Source organism: Maylandia zebra, linkage group LG10 (assembly GCF_041146795.1).
Source record: "Maylandia zebra isolate NMK-2024a linkage group LG10, Mzebra_GT3a, whole genome shotgun sequence".
Taxonomy (NCBI): domain Eukaryota; kingdom Metazoa; phylum Chordata; class Actinopteri; order Cichliformes; family Cichlidae; genus Maylandia; species Maylandia zebra.
In genome coordinates, this window is record NC_135176.1 from 10,479,275 (window position 1) to 10,500,987 (window position 21,713).

Here is a 21,713-nt window from a genome sequence, read left to right on the forward strand (position 1 = left end):
ACGGGAAAGCAGCTTTGGCTACAAATTACACATGTGGGGGTCTTTGAGATATTCACCGGTGCAGCAGATTTTAGTTATTACATTTCTGCGGTTTATACCAGCTGGTATGTGTTCATCACACCAGTTCTCATTTGCTTACTGCTGCCCTGTGCAAGTAAAATATATTTACAGTAAATTAACTTTCAGGTCATCGCCTTGTGACAGAAGCAAGCAGCACATTCATGTGAGAGCATGATAGCACCTCACAAAGTTTCAGCTTTTAGAGGATGCAATACTTTCGGGATACACTGAATCATATAAGCCACAGATGCTGCCAGAGTCCATGGTTTTATACTAATATAGCAAGAAAATATACACAACCATCTACCATAACTAGAATTAGAAATACATTAGATAATAAGCTCTTTGTGCTGGAAATATATTGCTTGAACACAGAGTCTGTAAATTGGTCATGGTGGCGTGAACACAGTTCTGCTGGCAGGTAATTGGAAAACAAAATATGTTCTGCTGAAGCTGATTTGGCTATATTTACACCCCAGCATGTGTGGCTACTAAAGCCATGATGGCAAAAGGCACCATGAAGGGTAAAGAAAATTATACATGTACATAAACAAAGTGTGCGACACGTATGTGTTTATTATTCACAATAACACTGTGCTGCATTCTGCTGCACAAGCAGTAAGCTGTTCAATCTGCATGCTGTTCTGCTCTACTGTACCGCACCTCCCTGTTGTCTCACAGCGATCTTCTGCTGAGAGGGTATAGTAGGGCCACTATTGTTACACACTGTGACAAGATAACATCATGCCTAATTACATTAACAGAAAAGGTCCCTTGGCAATCGTGATTTGAGACCAAAAGTTGAAAAAAGTCAAAGTTAACAATAATTACAGTTTAGAATTGCTATATGAGTCCATTTAGTCGGTTTCTCCCTGCACTTGTAATATGAGCACCATGAACACCATGTTAGAGAAAGACCAGGGTTTGGAGTAAACTAGATTTATGCAAACATACAATTGGGATTGAAGTTCATAGATAAAATAAACAGCTGAAAGTGGATAGTGCAGCAGTCCTTCGATATCATGATTACAATAATAAAGACAAGGAAAAAGTAGAACATTCACAGTTAAAAGAAACATTGGCTACCAGTTGGAAACAAACAGAGGTCTCCTGGGTTACATTTGAATGTTTCCTCTTGTGTTTAGCAAACCTGTCCATCCACCCAGACCACCTCCCTACATACCTTTACCTGTGATCACTACAGTCTACTACTACTACTTGCCTATGAGATGTTTTTTTTTAAAAAGGCATCATCATATTAAAAGTTGAGTCCTTTGCAGTTCAGACCGCAGAAAGAACACGGAGACAAAAAAGAAAGATAAATTATCAGAGATCATTTCAAATCATTTGGGGCTTCTGTTATAGATAGTCTACATACTAGCCAGGTTTGGTCTTGGTGCTGAAATTGCACTGAAAACTCAAGGAGTCAACAGAATTTGAGCTAATAGCCTCATGCAAACAGAAAGCAGCCAGTTTCCATTATCAATAATCTTGTCTCTTGCCTATAGATTATTCATCATGAAGTGCAGATATCTGCAGTTTTATGCAATCCCATCAAACACTGTGTTGTTTTTTTACATTGATTAAATGATCAATTTAACATTTTCCTTTACTGCAGTTAAAATTATTAATTAAAATAAATAAGGTTAAAATCATAACTCTCTCTTTTTTTTCATGATTGCACAGCAAACATTAACAAAACATCCAAAAAAGAGAGCCACCCCCCCCCCCCCCCCCCCCCCTCCAGAGAAAACGAATACGATGGGTCCTTTTTGATCATAAACAGGAAGACAAATCCTGTCAAGACACTGTTACTATTCTTAAAAGACAATACCCCTGATACAGCAGCACAGCGGAGCAGTGGAATCCAGGCAGCTGCAGAAACAGCAGCTCAGAGTAATGGACAGAAATGAATTCTTTACCCCTCGGCAAAAAAAAGAAGAGAAGCCCACAAGAAATGAAATTGACTTTATATGTGACAGTTAACAAGTCAGGAGAGAATCATCATTGAGTAGGCACGAGCTTGGATGGCTCACAGCGAGGGGCTGGGATTTGGAAATGTCAGCAGATGTAGGTCAGCAACTTCCAGTCCCACAAGAGATGGTCAGCAGCCTCAGACCTGTGCATGCACTGCAGTCTGACACTCAGCACTCTCTACGCTCTGGATTTTAAGTTTATATGCAATGCAATTTAGTTGTCTTTGGAGGTAAAAGACGAAAGTGAGGTATGGGGAAGGGAGCCATCTCAATGGGCCGGCCTTTGGAATTGGCATCTAACGCCTAAAGAAACCTTTGTGGTCAAAATTCTGTTTTGATGGAACTTTGCAGCTTCTTTTAAGTCACTGCATTGCAAAAATGATTCATGAACAAAAGGGCTGACTAGTATGCAGCCAGTAATATAAAAAATAAATAAATAAAAGGTTCATTCCACTCATTTCAAAGAATTATGCCAACATAACACCACTACTAAAAGCAATCTGGAGGTGGATCCCAGAGGCTCGGCACTACAGACTGGTAGGCTTTCAGATATCTGAGCAAAAGTTGTGACGCCTACGCAGTCTACTCCTGTATCCATCTCTGTGTGATAGTTTGCTTACCAAAGAAGATCACTGTAGTATCACAATGCTTGGCTTAATAAACAGAGCAACATGAGAGAGCAGATTTACAGAAACGGGAAGAGAGAGAACACAATCTGGCGAGAGCTTAGCTCAACAAAGCCCTCAATGCTCATATTGGCTCGTTGGTTTGCTGGTGATGATTCAGCCTCTGAACCCATTGGCAAGTTAGAAAAACCTGCTCAACAGTTTTTTACTGAATACATCTTCTTTTAGTGATGTTGGAAGTGACTTTGCGTGCAACACCCTGATGTTCCCATGCATCTTTTGCGGTTTGTTATACGTAATAAAGCACAAGGTTCAAATCTATCTGTAGAATTACCTGGTACAACCGAAAACAAAGAGCTTAAAGAACCAAAATGTTGCAATGATGGAATTTCATTGTTTGCTTTTTTTTTTTTTTGTATTTGCATTCATACAATTCCTTCATCTCTGGATTCTTGTGGGCAAGCACAGCACTAATAATTCATGTGTCACAAGCATTTCAAGTAAGTGTTGAACTCAAAATATTAAGTTCAAAACTGTTCTGTGTGCATGTATGGGTACCTAACTTGATCCTCAAGCAATAGCTGAAATTAAAAAAATATATACTAGAAACTGAAGTGTTAAAACTGCTTTAAAGGGTTCAAAGCTAAACTGTATGGACTATTACTTGAACAGTGCATAATCCTGTTAAAGTATTACCCTAAAAAAATGTTAATTAAATCTATGAATAAAAGTAATGCCTTTTATCCCACTGAAATTTATTGCTGTACGAGAAAAAAGAGACACAAGTACTTTGAAATTATGCACAAGCCTAGTTAGACTGTCACATCAGAAGAACTGGTTTGTGATCCGAACCATTCTTGGAGCATTGATCATTGCTGCATCCACAACTCTCCATTGCAATCTTTGTATTACAATACGGAAAATTTAGAACTAAGGATAATTATTACCGTTTACTTTATTAAAGTAAATTAAGTTGTAGCGCAGAACAGAGTAGTCTTCGAGTTATAGGTCTGAATATAGCATCTTTTAAAATATCTTTTTCGTGTATGTTTGATCATGAGAAAAATTGATTTAAAAAAAAAGTTGGTGCAATCTGACTGGTAATCTGGAAGAACAAAGGCTGCTGGTACAAAGAATCATTCACCATTCAACACTCAAAACCACATCAGTGGGTAAAAAATGACGGTGCCTTTGTGAAGCAGAGACACTTTTAAGCTTTTACCCAAAATGATTATAAAAATAGAAGTAGTCGAAGAACGCAAGTTAGATTAGAATCACAGTAAGTTGTACGAAACAAAGCACATTTAAAAAAAAAAACAAACACAAAAAAAACACCAGTGCTAGCACATTTCACAGTGAGTGGGTAGAGAACAGGACAAGGTGCAGTAGCGTGTTTAATGTGATTGTCCACAGTTTGTGTCTATCCCCCACGTCGTGCTCAGTAGCAGGACGTGGGGGATAGACTCAAACGGGGAGGGGCTGCAATAAAATCCATTTAAAGACACCGAAAACCTCAGGCACTCTGATTTGAGAGTCACAACAATCAATTGGCTTGAACTCAGACTACAAACATTTATTGTGCATTGTCTGTTCTGGTTGTCCTCACAACCTCTGGGCAAAAGACGAACAAATCAAGAAAGCAATTTCATTACACGCTCATGGGAAGCTTATAAAGGCCCTGGAATCACCACTGCATGTACGATTATGCACTTTTTTCTAATTACACACTGCTGACAAAAATCAAATCTGAGACCATCTACTATACAGCTTACAGCAGACAACACCAAACTGTAGTACGTCTCAGGACGAGCTGTTGAAGAATTAGCTGACGTTAAAATCCCCTGGAACGGACTTCGCTTTCCATTTCGTGCATGCGGAATAAAAAGCCAGCCGAAGTGCAAATGCAGGTGTAATGCAATTTTCTTCTGGCTCTGGTCCATTTTTGCTACCCTTGTGCCTCTTTCTGCGGGCGCAGAGGAACCTGCATGTGTTGAGCTGCGCTGAGTGGAGCAGCTGGGAATGTTTATTCAGATCAGGTGGCGCAGTGTCATTTGGTACCATTTTGGCACAAGTCTCCACCTGCTTAAATTGGCCGCTGCACAAAGTTGTTATTTTATTCCACACACATTCAAAAACTAACAAAGCTAAATATTTAATGGGGTAAAGTCAGAGATTTCACTTGGTATATGCTATTTTGTCCGTGCTATTTTTCTGTTTGCTTAATTAGTACCTGCATGGAACAATTTTAAATACTTTTTTTCAAGTTCCCTTCCTTAAAATACCAAAATAGTGTACTCGCCTTCATAAAGGATGTACTCTCCAAGTCCCCCTCTAGTCGTTCCCAATGTGATCATCAGCTGGATGTATGTAAACAATGTTGGATATATAACGTTCCCCATCAAACAGCAACTCTTTTTTTTTGTTTTGTTAAAATAATATATTCATCCTATTCCTGACTTGGAGAACAGAAACACAAGTACAGATTGTACTTGTCTGGTCAGAAGCTAAAATTAGCTTGGCATGCCTGTGTGGAATTGTCACAGTAGATCCAGATGAAACCGTCTCACAGATATTTGTTTGCCACCTCTGCATCAGTGAGGATGCATTTCTGTTGAAGTGATAATAGCCCTGTGACGAGTCATAAGAAGAAAAAGAAATACTTTTGCAGTCACATCTCCTTTTGTGTCAGCACCAATTTGGTAATTTGGCATTTCTGAATGCTGATTATCGCATTAATAATTCATTACTTCATATGATGTAAACCCTGTCGCTGACATTTTCCTTTATTCGGCGAACAAAACGCCTTCCCAGCTTCTTTGCCTCTGTCGCACTACTTTATTTTAATAACTTGTGTTAAGAAAAGCAGCAATCCATTGTGAGTTCCATAAACCTTACTTTAAGCAGTGCCCAGGGGATTTTTAGATGGGTCCCTCTGTGCGCATTTGCTGTTGACTGAATTGTCTGGTTCGTCACAGTGATCTGGGACATTGAGGTGGTGAGCATTTTAAACCTTTTTTTTTTTAGCCTTTCTGGGTCAATGAACCTTTGCTTTAATGTATTCGTCGCTGCTTCCAAAACATTGTGATTGTTTCAGGTCAAGCTTATAACTTTGCAGACCATTAACTTTAAAAATAAAACTTGAAAGTCTGTTTGTTGTTACCAAAAATAAATCTGTCATATTTCATCCTGCCAAAGGACCAGATGATATGGGCTAGCAGAGGTGATCTTGTTTTTCCAGCTTAAATGTGGTTTAAGGTTAGTAAAATATACCACTTGATGAAGGAAATGGCCGGCAGCACAGCAACAGTTGTTCAGGTGATCGTAAGAGCTGTATGTATGGATGTTCAGCGGTTTGCAAAAGTTTTAGCAATATCGAAATACTTATGATTCTGCTGTACTATTTATTTTACGGCTAATGCTGTTTATGGTCACAGTGAGACGGGTCCTTTACTGGCACACGTGGAATGTTTTTCTGTGCTCACATTATATTTTCTGGGGCTTAGACTTCTTCTAGTATAAAAGTAAAATGTAAAAGGCAACAAGAACTCTGTCCAGTTTCCTTCCAGGCTGTGGGCAGAGAAACATCCTGGAAAGATTTCTAATCAGTTGCTGAGGAAAATGGAGCTGCACATAGCCACACTCACACTGGGACATTTCATGGTGTCCAGTTCCTTCTCACTTGACCTGTTGAGACTGCAAGAGCCAATCTGCCTCTAAGTTCAGCTGTGTAACAAACTTTGGTAATGATAAAAATGATAAATAATAATTACGCAGTCTCATCTGTATTAACATTAAATGGCTCAGTCATGCTACAGCAAAGACAGGAAAGCAACCTCCTTGTAAAAGATTGGTGGTTGCAAGTTGATTGGATTGATTTTTTTTTTTTCTGATTTGGTGCCCAACTGTGAATAGCTGTGGCAACAGCAAGGTGACTGCACAGGTTGCCTGGTGGAAGGCAAGCAATTCTGACTTAAACAGTCAGTCTCAGACAGATTGCAGACAAAATAACTAACTAACTTCCAAACACATTGCTATCTATTTGAGTCAGTATTCACTGATAAGGGCACGCCTGTGACAGGCCACTTTCCAACAGGGGGATCAACTCAACTGGTTGTAGTTTGGTTATATTGCTGTTCAACAGCAAGGCTGGTGAGTACCTGTGTCATTTTGTAGTTAAGTTGAAGTCCTGGAACACCTATGTCACTGTTTTTGGAGGAATTGGTTTGGGCTGGATTACTTTATTAACTGGATATTATCACAAACAGATTACATGTAATTGCCATCTTGACCCCATTCAATAGGACATGATAGCAAACTGATAGTACACTGACTCTGTCCTATTGCCATGTTTTCCCAGCCTGACATACCAAAGTTGCTCTGCAGACAGAGACTGTTTGCGGGTTGTTGTAGACCTGGTCTACTTAAAAGTTCATTTCACACGGTCGCAGCAACCAATAGTCATCAACCTAAAAATTAACTGCACTCTTAGTGTCACAGCATTGCTATTATGATGTGAAAGCAAATAAAACAACAGTTGGACGGTAAACAGAGAAAAAGAAAGACAGAAGAGTGTGGCACAATGTATCCACAGCACCGATGCTTGCCTGATAAGCCACATTAAAATTAACCAGCAACCCACGTAGTGCGTAGCGTTTTTACTGCTCTTACCTTAATCCATATAAGACGGTGCCATCAGGGTGCAGTCGGATCATACGGTTTTTTACTGTCACACCATGAAGAAAGGACTTCTTGTCATTAAGGAAGTAGGTGTCAGGGAGCCAAAGCTGGTCTGCTACACGGTTGTCCAGAGTTAGGTTTAGGTTCAGCTCACCATAGGCCAACCGTTTATCTCGCCAGCTCTGCTGGAAATACATTGTGATGGTATAGTCCTGGGAAGAAGTAAAGGAAAAACCAACATAAACCACAGGCAAAAAACAAACAAAGAAACAAAAAAGTACTCAACTGTACTCAAGGGGAAAAGTAGACAGTTGTTTTAGATTAACTGCTGCTCAAAAGTTAAGTGCAGAAGAAACTAGAAGATGCTTAAGTGAATCTCAGATCAGGAAAAAACATCTAATGTTTCTGATTGTGTTAAGGAAAAGCGTGAGAGAGAAGGATTAGGAGGAGAAATGCTGTGAAGTGGAGAAATATCGTCTTGCAGCTAATGTATCCCCTGTAGCCAAAGGGCTGTGCTGTTAATAGTGCTGAGAAAAACACGAGTACAGGCGCTTAATGTAAAACCTACAAAGTGCAAAAAAAAAAAAAAACGGCAGCTTTCGATGCATCTCAGATTATTAGAGTTAAATAACAAGTTTACCCACACTCTGCATTTGAGCATGATGCCTATTAAGAGATCTGGTATCCTTCCTTTCTGATTTATTATTAATGACATAATATTTTTTCAGAAAACGCCTCACCCGTGTACAAATGAATGGCCACGGGGCTCGTAATGAGAACTAAACCAAACTACTGATAAACAACTCAATCACCCCTTTCAGTGACATTTCTCATTAATAATCAGCAATTTTAGATGCAAATTTGAGGAAAGGCACTCTAACGTCATTTTAAAAAACACAACCCAATGAAATTTTCTGCTACTCAAAAACCTGCAAATGCATCGACGGGCGGAAAACACTGACATTTTATGTTTTTGTTTCATTAAGACCGTGAATTTTTAATAATCAGTCTGAGTGACTGATTGTTAGATGTCTTGATGCATTCTCAATCATCCAGGAAAGTAAATCTCCAAAAGTTGATGCTGTGATTGCAGCCATTCCCCAACTCTCTGTGAATGGTACTCATGGCCATTGATCAGTGGGTTTTGGTTAGTGGTTGTTGATCAATGGTCATGAGAATTTGCGTAATTAACCTGACATCTGACCTCCCAGCCCGTTGTTCCTTCAGTGGGCTGGTTTCAGTCATTATGCAAATGTACTGTTTATAAGATTGGGGAAACCTGCAGTCAGCTGAGTCTGAAGAAGTCACTTGGATGAGTGATGAAATATTTCTCCTACAAAACGCTACGCCCAGATGAACAGAATCAACTTTAGGGGATTGTTAGATGTATGTCAAATCACAAATAAACTTTGAATTTTTGGAAAATTATTCCATCACTCCAGAAGCAAAAAAAAGCCATACAGCAGAAAATAATAACAATAATCATAATTTTTAAAAAGCTGCCACACTATGTGGGCGGCTATATCATGCTGAGTGAAAGAAAAAGAACGCTAAGAGACAGGATGATGTCATTTTTCAGACATCAGCCATATTGCCTTATCCAGTACTCCAGCCTGCCTCTCTGACAGTCTTTGTCAGAGCAAACGAACACGTTGTATATTACCTGCAAACTAGTGTGAGGAGTAATGATGAAAAAAAGGAAAGAAAAAAGAACCTGCAGTCAAATCTCAGTGTCTCATTCAGTAACAAGCAGAAGCGGTTGTCCACCATCACACGTATCCACAGTCTGTGTGGCCGTTCAGTCCAACTGAACTGTACAAAACACAGTTAGTAGTGTTTGTAGCTGGAAAGCCTTTGAGCAATCCTGCCTTTGCTGATTCTGTAAGCAAGTATTTGCCTTGGTATTTGCAAGTGCTGTGTGATAGTTATTTACTTGGTAGTGATCCCATGCAAAGTAAATGCAGGGATAATATTGCCAATACTGATTAGAATGATCATTAATTTGCAATTTGACCACTAAATCACTGTGATCGGATACCACAGTAATTAGTGAGCACACCAAAACACACCTTTAAGCTTTTCATGTATTTTCATGTCTTCAAAAAACACTAATTTTGAAGACCTGGAATTTAAATGTGCTTGTCTCTAAAGCACTTTGGATCATCTTTTATTATTTAAATGTGCTGCAGGCTATAAATAAAAATAGATGTGACAGTCAACACAGAAATATTCAGATATTTTTCATAGCGAGTGTTTGAGATATATTTTTGGGGCATTTTGGTATCTGATATTTAATATTTGCATGGTTTAGCATGAATCTAGTCTCTTCTTGCAAGGTTGGGAGTTCCTAGTGTGAAGCCCTCCTTAAAACAATGAGATCTGAACTTACCATGTTTACTTCTGAGATGGAGTCTATACTTGCTATGTTGATGCTCATTCCTACGACGACTGGAGGACCTGAGGAGAAAGGAAAACTTGGCGTCACCAAAGCGCTTTTATTTTTTCTTTTCTTCTTAAACACACATATTTTGAAGCGATGCTCTAACATTAAACTGCTTGATAAATTCAGCAGCATCCACCCAGCCACATCAGATTTTGTGTACTGACTGATGCAAAAATCGACACTGTGTTATGTTTTTGCATATGAAAACAGCCATTTTTTTTTTTTTTTACCGAAAATGCACTGTACCCTTGTTCAACAGCTCAAATACCCCCATCCCCAAAAAGACAAAAAAAATCACACTGAGCACAAATATAAAGGTTAGTGCTTAATATATGCAGTTGCCAGTGGGTGGATGCAAAGCCCAGCGTAAAGATGAGCCCCTTTCAGAAGCCTCTGAAACCACACGGAGAAAATGCTCTCGTACATACACGTTTCTATACTAGCAGTTTATGTAAAAGAACGAAAAGAGTGAACCACGCCTCATTTACATGATTATAGTGCATGTGACAGATATGCATGCTGACTCTCTTACAGATGCAATAACCACATACCCATTTCAGTCGTCACACAACTTTAGGTTTACGAGGTGTATGCATTCACAGTGCACATAAAACCACAGTCGCTGCAACCAACAGCCAGTGACACCATGTGACTGTGCTGTATACAGTCATGAATACGCATGAGACATTGCCTCAAATACAGGAAGGCACACTGTAACACTAAAAAACGTAGATACATAACTGCAATAAGCTTGCTTGTTCTTTTCTTAATGCCTTGCATTGGCCTTAACTGGGGGAACAGATCTGTTACCATTAGTTCTCAGTGTTTTATTGGTGCAAAATACAGCCTTCCCATTCCCTGTTCTTCAAACTAAGTCACCTTTATTTTGGTTGATGGAGCCACAAAATATAATTTGCTGACACGGAAAACAGAAACAGCAATAGCAGATCAGTGATTGGTTCATGTGGCAAAGCTGAATCAGGGAATTCAGATGATGTGCCACAGTTTTATAGTGGAAGTGGCATTTGCATAGGAATCATAACTACGAGAAGAAAAAAAGCAACTCTGCTGCAGTGTGTACAATCTAATATATCATCATACATACCCGAAAGACATCAGACTTATAGCTTTTTACTAAAATGAATCAATGCGATAGCTACGTTATTAGTGCACTGCTGCTGTGTGAACTGCATGTGATATACTACTGTATATCATATGCATGGATATACTGCATCTACAGTATATCATTTTTCAGGGACTGGTGGCACACATTAATTAGAAAATAGAAAGGAATAAGGACGGCATGATAACTTTTTTTTATCACAAGCAATGACTGGTTTGTTATGCTGATTGTTTCTTCGAATTTTCTCTTTTTTAAATAAAAGTTTACTAGGCCATCATTTCCTGCACAGTTTTAACTGCACAGTGAGATTCCTCAGCATTAGCTGCTGGTAATAGGTACTGAAAGCGAAAAAAAAATTTTTGGAGTTTCATTGGGACAGAAGTATCAAGTAGAAAGCACCACCAATAATTACTTTTTTGTAATAACACAATATAATTAACACATTTTATGAATATGTATATTGTTATAGCCTATTGTGAGTCACAGAGTCAGAGAGTGACATACAGCTGATGGTTATATTGCACAAGTTCACATAGACAGATTCTTTGCCCAAAACAGATCTAAGACTTCACCTCTGGATCCTCTAAAAATATAACACTCTGAAATAAAAAAAATATATATTAATAAGAAAAAAAAAGTTGACAGCTGCTTTAGATGACGAGAGCTGTGGTGATGTTAAAGGTTGGAAACTTGCACAGTTCAGAGGCCATAAGGATTTTAAGTGTATAAAAATCACTAACATAACCCAGATCTGCCCAAATAATCTCACCATACAGAGTCTAGATGCATAAAGAGTCCCCATGACTATGCTTCTGATTATGGCTAAAAATAGAGTTCAATCTAGCCTGTCAGTCTGCTCTCAATAACTATAGTGTGTGTTTCTGTGATACAAACATCGATCCATAAACTTTATGTCTTGCCTCTGTAGCTTAGAGCATGGAACAAACTGTGCAGTCTAATTCATGACCAACTCTGACCAACATAATGACTAGGAACATTTTGTTTCAGCAGAAAGGTGAATGAAATAAACATTTCTGCTAGAATTAGCTTTGATGACTAATCGACTTATTTAAACTGTTTGTGTTTTGACAAACTTCATCAATTATACTAAATAACACTGCAATTGGCACTGACAGATTGTCTGTGTTTCTCTTTTCATACTGGTGCAACATCCACTTCCTTTATTAAATATTTAATTGTGTACCGCATTAGAACATTTAATTGTACTCCAGCACTCTGGAACAACTTTTTAAAAAAAAATACAGCGGGGTCCGAGATCTCCAAGCAATTCAGAACAGAGTGCTCACTGACGTGACCAGGAAGCCAAGACGGTTGTTGAATGTGGCTAAAACAAATGATTTATATCAAGATCATACCCAATAAATCATTTTGCACCTCATTCCTCCTTAACGACACTTATGTTACACATTTCAGTGCATCATTCTGCTTAAACTATCATCTGCAACCTATAGGTGTAACTGTACTGACACACATGTGTGGGTAAAACATTGTTAAATTTAAAAACAAAACCTGTGGCAGCTTTGTCATGTATGAAATATTAGCACATATGTTAAGTGGTCACAATAGTTGGATTGGCAAATTAGTTAATGGGATTAGAACTGTGTTACCATTTGCGTACTACACATCAGGCATAACATTATGACCACCTGCCTCATATTGTGTTGGTCTCTCTTTTGCTGCTAAAACAGCCCAGACCCATGGACCCTGTACTGGACCCCTGTAGGTGTAAAGTAGTTTCTGATACCAAGATGTTAGCAACAGACCCTTCAAGTCCTGTAAGTTGAGAGGTGGAGCCTTCGGACCTGGGTGTACAATACATCCTAAAGATACTCAATTGGATTGAGATCTGGGGAATTTGGAGGTGAAGTCAACACCTTAGACTCATTGTTTTGCTTCTCAAACCATTCCTGAACACTTTTTGCTTCGTGGCAGGGCGCATTATCCTGCTGACAGTGACCATGGCCATCAGGGAGTACCATTTCCATCAAAGGGTGCACATGGTCTGCAGCAATGCTTAGGTAAGTGGTACGTGTCAAAGTAACATCCACATAGATGGCAGGACAGCAAGGTTTCCCAGGAGAGTATTATCACTTTTGATAGATACTGACCACTACAGACCAGAAACATCCCACAAGAGTTGCCGTTTTGGAGAAGCTCTGACCCAGTCGTCTACCTATCAAAACCTTACTCTAGCCTATTTTTCCTGCTTCTAACACATGAACTTTGAGGACAAAATGTTCACTTGCTCCCTAATATATCCCACCCACTAACAGGTGTCACGATGAAGAGATAATCAGTGTTATTCACTTCACCTGTCAGTGCTCATAATACTATGCCTGATCGGTGCAATCTTGAGGGTCATGAAATAACCCCCGAAGCCTCACTGCAACAATCTATGGCTTTAGAGAATTAAAAGGCATATCAGATGTCCGCTGTAAAACACAACAGAATCAGACGATCAAAAAACAGCAACAATACAAACATTCTATGATATTTTATGATAAAATGTGATAACATGAATGAATCTGCTACTATTCTGGGGATCTGACTGAAAGACCCGCACACGTTCTCTCCTATACTCTGCAAATTCTTCTTCTTTGACTCGTCCCACTACTCTAAATACCCTAAAGCTCTGTCATCTTTCCTGACCCATCTTTTCCTTAAAAAATGGATGATGGAAGGGGGTTTAGGGCCATTTTCCATCACACTTTGTGAAAGCAACCAGCAACTGTTTTCCCCAGAGATGCCAAAGTACATTCGTTCGCTAGATGAAAACAGAAAGCACCAAATCTCACCTCTCTCTCTCCCACCCTCCCTCCCTGTCTCCCTCTGCATATGTTGACCCTGCTTTAGAGGAGCAGAGTCACTCACTTCACTACCACAGCTTTCTTGAAATAAAACTGTTGCCTGCACTTGCACTTCACAAGTTGGAACGAAAACAAACACCATTAGACGTTGATTTTCATAAAAAAAAACAAAAAAAACCCCCCAACAGTAGCCACCACATACTTTCTTGTTCTCCGCTGCAAATGTTTCCAACCATTTCTTAGTCTGTCTTTTTAATAATTTATCAAAGGTTGGGATCTGTGGAAAAAGAAGGGTGCGAATAAGAGGAAGAGATCATAATGTCCCAAGGCAAGCCATATTGTGTGCGAACAATTAGCGAACTAGCGTGTAACACTAAGTTTTTCAAGAAGCCTCTGAATGTGTCAGCCTGCTCTGGCTCGCTGACGGGTTGCTGGCCAGCATCGCAGTAGGAACAGCTTGTAGCACATGTCTGATGATGGTCTGGGCATAGATGTGGTGCATTAAAATGGAAAAGAGGCAAAAACAATATGAGTTGATCTTTAGTCGCCTACTGGTTTCTCCTCATGTGGTTCCTCGTGAAACTGGGCACAGGGACATCACTCAGGGAACAGAACAGATTTACTGAAATTTTACTAAATTAAAGTCACCCTGTGGGGTTTTTTGATGTCCACTCGCATGGCAGTGTAATGACCACATGCTCTAACAGCATGAAGATTTTCCTGTGCGTGTGTGCTACATGGGTTGACTGTAAAGGCGAGCATTGTTGGTGGTAAAGAATCAATTAATCACATTAATCATTTTAAATGTAAGTGTTTAAAATGGGTTCTCTGTAGCAGGGCATCATGATTATAAACATAATACTATGTTTTTCTTATTTTATTTGCTCTTCATTTGATTTGGGTGAATTTGTACTCTAACATCACAACACAATTTAGTGTGTTTTTTTTTAGGTGGACATTAAGATGTAATGTATAATATTTTCCCAAGCTTTCACAGTATCAGCAGAGGTGACTAGACTGAAGTCTTCTTAATGCCCATAGCATGTAAATAAAAGATGGCAACTGCCTCTGGGTCTGAAAAGTGAATATGATACAAATGTGCTTTAAACCTACATTTTTTCTAGCGGCCAGCAGGGGGCAGTCTATGAGAAAGAATCCTAATTCCACCTTCATGTGTGACCCCCAGGAAACCTGAAGGATTTCTAATCTCGTTTGCTAGTTTTAAGTTGTAGTTAATGTACTCGAATGGTAATTTTGCAAATGATGCTGCCTTTTAGATTGAAACAGACCATAAATATACTATAGATGGTGGCAATGATGACAAATCATTATTGTTTGGTCAAGTAGCGTCCTGTCCTGGAATTCAGTCAGACTCATCAGTCATGACATCGGGTTTGAAAGGAACTCTCAAACTCTCAAGGCTGACCTCCGTATGTTGTTGTCTTTTTTTCCCCAGAAGGACGCTGACTATTTAGTTAAAATAATGGATGAAAAGACCAGTAGCGCTATCTTAAAGGATGGAGAAGCTTATGCTGGTCACATTTACTGAAAGGCAGGCACCAAAGAGAAACTTGCACAATTTTCATCAGGTTGAATTTTATTAAAATAAAGGTCAATAAAAGGCAAAGGATCAATAAACTCATCTTTGTTTTTTAAAATACAAATCAGTCAGTGATCTCATTCACTCCATATTTTCCCCCTTGCTCCTGCAGTGACTGTGATGGGACCCCAACAGTGGGTCCCATCCCACATTTTGAGAACTACTGCTTTAAACGAATAAGATATAAATGTGTTTCTTTTCTTGCCAGTAGCTGAAGTCATTATTGTCATGGCTCATTAGCATGGAGTGGTGTCCAGTAGATTTCCTAAATGGTTCATAAACAGAAAATAAGCCAATCTGATTTCATTCCTTGATGACAATTGTTTTTCTTTTTGAGCCCTTGCGTCCCCTCCTTTGCTTTTCATCTATTATGTATGCTGTCCTCTGAAGTCCAACAATGTGTTGCCACATTTAGCTTGCAGTCTAACAGCCTTATTTTGCCTCAGGGCAACCGATGTAGGGGGCAGTGGAGCTGCCCCACTTAATGTTTTCCATGGCAATGGCAGTTCAAATCAAAACAAAGTACGTTCATTGCTGGGGAGTGGCATATCCTGATTTCAACTGAGGGCAGGGCACACATGTCTTTGTAACTAATCTTTTGACTGCTAATCATGTTTTTTTTTTTCTAATCTTAGCTGATAATCCTAACCTGACTAATATCTGAAAAGTCGTTATTTATTATAAAGAAAATAGAGCAGGTTAAAAAAATGCCTTTGTTTGGGTTTTTTTTGTTTTTTGTTTTTTTTTGGACACTCTAGACTATATATGGTCCCTCAAATGTTATTAGGCTGGCTATTTGATGACTAGCAAAAATCACGAACTGCTTCCATTATGAAGTGTTAATAACATCCAAAGCTCTGCTTCTATGCTATGCTTCAAACACAGAATTACTACTTTTATTATGTGTTTAACACATATATGTGCAATATGTGCATTTCCTTTAATGTGTTAGCATAATGTAACATAATCAGCTACAAAGTACAGTTGGAGTTGCTATTACAGATGTTTATCATAATCAGAAGTCAAAATAGTGCTTCTTTGATTCATGTCAGTTTCTATGCATAGTACATGTAAGAGCGTGACAGGTCAGGGAGGAAAGAAAAAGAGAGTCAGGCTTCCCTAAATTGGGTCTTTACTACGATTGTATTTTCTTATATATTAAAAACATGTCTAATAATGTAAACCTTAATCAGTCTGATGTCTGGGTGCAGCCACAAGAGGGCATCATGATAATATTCCCTCCATATTTGCGCTTATAATTTGGATGTTTTCATAAATTAAGCCAGATAAATTACAAAGAAAGAAAGAAAGAGAGGATCAATAGCACATTCAACACAGGACCAGCATAAGGTGAACTCGATATAGAATCCTCCTTAAGAAAGCTAACCGCTAAATATGTGGTTTAATATTGCATAAATGTGTGACATTCTCTTGCAGCAATGGTTTCTGATGAAATACTTCATAAGTTATATTGTGTTTGGACATTTGCATTTGATCATCTACACAGAAAATAAACAAAAGAGAATAACTTGGATCTTAATTAAAGAAAGCATTATTCCTCATAACCTGTCAGTCGAAAAAAAGCCTTCTGAAAACAAATTTGCGAGATGCCAAAGAAAACACCGCCTCTTATATAAAAAAATAAAACTCTGATAATAAACCTATTGCCTAGCAACAGAGGGTTCCATAGCAACTGTGCAGCATTTTCCCTTCAGTGTTGCAAGAGAAGCGTGATGATTTATCCAGCTGAATCTGTATTTGTTTTTGTTTTTTCATTTGTTTTTTTCTCTTTATGTTTTGGTTTTATTCAATGGAAACCTTTTTTTTCAAGACAACACAACAATGTGTCCTACAAAATGCTTTCACTACAGCGGCCTCAGTTAGCTGCTTCATGATAGAGATCAACCGAAAACAACAGCGGAAAGTGCAATAAATAATAGAAACGCTACCTTTGCTCAAGAAGCCAAAGGGTGTCTCTGATATGCATCAGCAAAAGATTACAAAACAACATGACATCTTAAAATCCAATATTTCAGCAGCCTAATTATACAGCAGGTCTATTCCGCTAGTGCACCGGCTTTCATGTTACATTCATCCCGAACACTGAGGAAGGAACAACGTGTCTTTTTTTAAAAATTATAATCTAAGACCCTTATGAACTCCAAATGAACACATCATATACATTAGATTTACTGTAATTTTGTGGCTGCTAAAAGTAGGATCAGCTTGGAAAGAAACAAATGCATCAGATCAAGTAATCATCACGAGCACATGTGAACAATATACGGCTAAAACTGAAACGAGGCGGTGATGTTTGCTTTAGGAAACGCATACATTGAGAGGGAGGCAGTTCTGTACGTTCACGTTTCCCCGCATGTATCAGTGTCTTTATGAATGAAGTTATTTAGGTCACCACAGGGAGCTAATGTAACTGCTGACTGAACGTATTCACCCTAAACCCTCAAGAACTTAAATATCCTCACAAAGCTATATAAGTGAAGAAGTCATCTTTTGACATTTTTAGACACACGTCTAAAAAAAACCCCAAAAAAACATGATAAACTGCAGTTTCAGTCGTAACGTGTGCAGCCAGTTTAGGTCTGTGCAGAACGCTAGGTTTTTATTACTTTTAATTATTAGTATTTTTCTTCTGCTTTCTACAAGCTTCAGGGTAGCAAAGACCCGGAGTCTGTACCCCAGCATGCAGTGGGCAGGACACAAGTCTCTTGCAGGGCTAACACACATAGACGGATGAACACAGTCACACCTACGGACAATTTAGAGTTTCCAGTTGCTGTGCATATATCAGGTCTGTGGAAGGAAACTGGATCACTCTTTCAGAACCCAGCGCAGGTTAATGTTTTCCCTGAGGTCTCATCGATAGGGTCAAATATGTCAAGTACTGAGCATTTAATCAGGTTGTTTTCCTATTTTTAATTTTTAGAATTTCAAAATAATTGAAATTAATGTAATGTCAAGTTTGTTTAATATTTGCGTCCTGTGCGTATCCCATGATTGCAACCCGTTCTTCTGTCCCGTCTTAATCATTCATTCTTCACACTTGTTTGTAACATTTAGTTCTCATTAAAACACAGACAAAATAAGTTATTTGATACCAATGTTGCATTCTGCACTGTCCAAGGAAAGCAACCAAGTGCAAAACTGCAAGCGCCGCCAAAACCGAAGACCCTGAGCCAGTAAATAAGGCGAAATCATTAAACCAAAGGGGCCTGAAAAAGGACAGAAGAGTAGACAAAAGAAAATGATGAGGTGAAACAGGAGAGCAGAGGCAGTACATCACAGGAAGTCAGAGAGACAGAGGATAAGTAAAGGTGGCCTCATCTTATCGTCCTATCCTGTCACAAACCTCAGGCCTGATGTATGAAACCTACTTAGATACTGCACTAAAAAGCTGGAAACAGAAGACGCTTCCTACTTACGAAACACTGCACATATTACAAATGAAATTTCCAACTCCTACATTATAATCCCACAAGGAACATTATTAAAGTAGTCTGAGGGGAGTAAGAGTGAATTGAAAGGTTTGACTTCTTTTTTTTAGAAGCAAGTGCAGTTGTTGAGAGACACTAAAATAGCAGACAGTTAATCACGAGGGTAACTCAATCACTGAACACAGCCAAATGAAAATAAAGCGTATTTATTCGAGATGAAATTTCAAATATGACGCTTTGTGCTCTCCAAAGATGAACAGAGCTAGATCTGAGATTGTTGTACGCACAGAAAAAGGGTAAGTCACCAATCTGTTTTGAAGAAATTTAAAAAAGGAACAACTTGCAGACTGTGAAAGGTTTGTTTTCTGTGATACAAAGGAAATATGCCAATGTATGGGTACTTGAGGACAAAGTGTGTCCATTGCAGGATTTCCCCCTGAAGCTGTTAGCAAACTATTGGCTAAAAAAGGGTATAATTCATTCATCAGTTCTCTGTGGTCCAGCTTATTATTTATTTACTCGTAGGCCTAATTTATTCAGTCGCACATTGACAGTTTTAATCAATGCCATTATTTTCATGTTCCCTTCTGATCGTGAACTGAACATTTTGAAAAATTGGCTTAAGCAAAGTCATAAGATATGTGTGCTGCTAAATACAGGATGTTTTCTTTACAAAAGGGCATCTGTTTTTGTCTCTTTTAATTGATGCCACGATATCCAATGGCATCAGCATCATCGTGCACGCATTGGTAAGTCCCGCTTTAAATGTCTGTGTAATTACATTAACCTGTGGTAATTATGTGTAGATCCTCCTCACCAATCAAGACTAATATGTCTCAAGAGAGTACGATACATGAATTAGTTCTTTATTAGTAAAGAAACTCTTAGTGTTCCTCGTGTTCTTTCTGCTGTTCTGTCCAAGCCACTAAATTACAATTTACCAAAAAAACAAACAAGAAAAACCCATCAGGAGTGAATACAACCAAGGTCATCAAAGGGTGAACAGTACAAGACATTAGCGAGATGTGTGTGAGGCATGTGTGCAGGAATCTCACTACTTCTTCATTTTAGCTGAATTGCCATCTAGAGTTTACAGTTCATTTATTTTCACATGAAATGCTGCTAGACCACAGGAACAGAGAAAGTCACATTGCGCAGGTGAGATAAAAAAAAGAAACATCTCACCTCGAACAAAAGCGAGGGATAAAAAAAGGTCCTGCAACACGACAAACAAAAGTCAACAGAGCTGGATAACAGACTCTAAATGACAAACTCAAAAACAAGGGGGAGAAAAAATAGTATGTGAAAAACAAAAACAAGCTGCATAAATGTAAAGAAGGAAAACAAACTAAAGTCGTGTTAGATCAGATGAAAAAAGTGGAATCAAAAGGAAGAGTAACAGCGAGTGCTGCTGTGTGTTCAAAGACTCCGAGGAAGAAAGAAGGGCAGGAAGAGAAATAGAGAAGTTGTGTTGTGCCACTAGAGGAAAACTTCAGTAAGTTTAACTCATCAGCCAGTTGACACATACATCTACTGTACACTTGAACTGCAGAGACATGTGACCGTGCAGGAGGATGGATACATCTGTCCAAATGTCTTCCATTTATTTGTGATCACACAGAAAATCAAAAACTAAAAACACAACTACAGTTCAGATCTTTCAGTTTATACATGCATATCTTTTGACATACCTATAGCTTCACAAAACAGGAGAATGGAGTTTGACATAAGAAAACCTATTCAAGTTATTTCTAAATTGTAGACTTAACAAGACCTGGTAAAGTATACCTACAGTGTCAGTTCCTGTTTCTATTTACAATTAACAAGAGAGCCCTGAATTGTAATATGAAAATGAAAGCATCACCACTGACATCACCATTATGCATACAGATGCCAGAACAGTTCATATGAAACAGCATTAAGGTAATTATCTGTATCGGACACCCTGAGAACGTATTATTACGATCAGTGTTGCAAAGTAACACGTTACTGTAATGACATCATATTTTTCAGGAACGCAGTAATATAATAAATTCAGTGATTACATTACAGCTACAATTATCTCATCACTTGCATTAATTCTTCAGTTATCTTAATGCTGGGTGGATAGAAAGAAAAAAAACATCCAACAAAACTTTTCTTATTCCTGCTCACTTGTGCTGCAGTCAGCTGATTTCAGGTCATGTGCCGGGAGGAGGAAAATGGTGGAGCGGTATGGACATTGCTTTTATATTTATTGAACAAAAGGACAAACGTGAGGTAGTCCGCTAAACTACAAATTGCATCCACGACATAAACAACTGCATCGTGCTGCCAGCACTACTTTTGCTCTGTATTTGGAAGCATCTGCACATATAGCATGCTAACGCAATGTTAGCAAAGAACACACACTGATCTTCAGCAGGTCTTCTTTGGTAAGTAATGTAATGTAATGTAATGAGTAGTATAACAGATTAAGTAACATAATACAATACTTTTAAGAAACTAAAGTAACGATCCCAGCACTGATCACAATTATGGTGTATGCAACATGAAACAAAATTAGAGAATCATCTTTTTCTGTTATCGCTGTCAGTCGCTAGCATATTTACAGTGATGCTAGCTGTGCCACCATGTTGGGTACTCTGACTAAATAAAAAGTAAAATATTTCTGGAAGCCACACTTGTCAGGCTAACAGTGAAATTCTCTGTCTAGGTTGTTATTAGCACACGGTCAAAAGCCAGCATCGGTAATGGCATGATGTTCATTACTGTGCATGGCATGTGTAACGTGCATAGCTATCTGTAAAGGTCTCATAAGTGCTGAAGTAGATTTCCTTCAGGGGAGACTTTGCTTGTTTCAGGAAGACAATGCCAAGCTATGTTCTGCACCTGTTATAACAGCAGTAAAAACCTCCAGGTACTGAATTGCGACGCTTCAGTGCAGAA

The 21,713-nt window shown here is 38.6% G+C and overlaps 1 protein-coding gene across 1 annotated transcript in view; it reads right to left on the reverse strand.

Moving 5' to 3' along the window:
- The window catches only part of gabrb4 (gamma-aminobutyric acid type A receptor subunit beta4), a 52,555-nt gene that overhangs the window by 10,113 nt on the left and 20,729 nt on the right, over nucleotides 1–21,713 (reverse strand). Inside the window, exons 3-4 of the mRNA XM_004557323.3 lie at nucleotides 9,729–9,796; nucleotides 7,331–7,551 (exon numbers count right to left, since the gene is read on the reverse strand). Coding sequence (XP_004557380.1) covers nucleotides 7,331–7,551; nucleotides 9,729–9,796 — 289 coding nt within the window. The remainder of the gene's footprint in view (nucleotides 1–7,330; nucleotides 7,552–9,728; nucleotides 9,797–21,713) is intronic.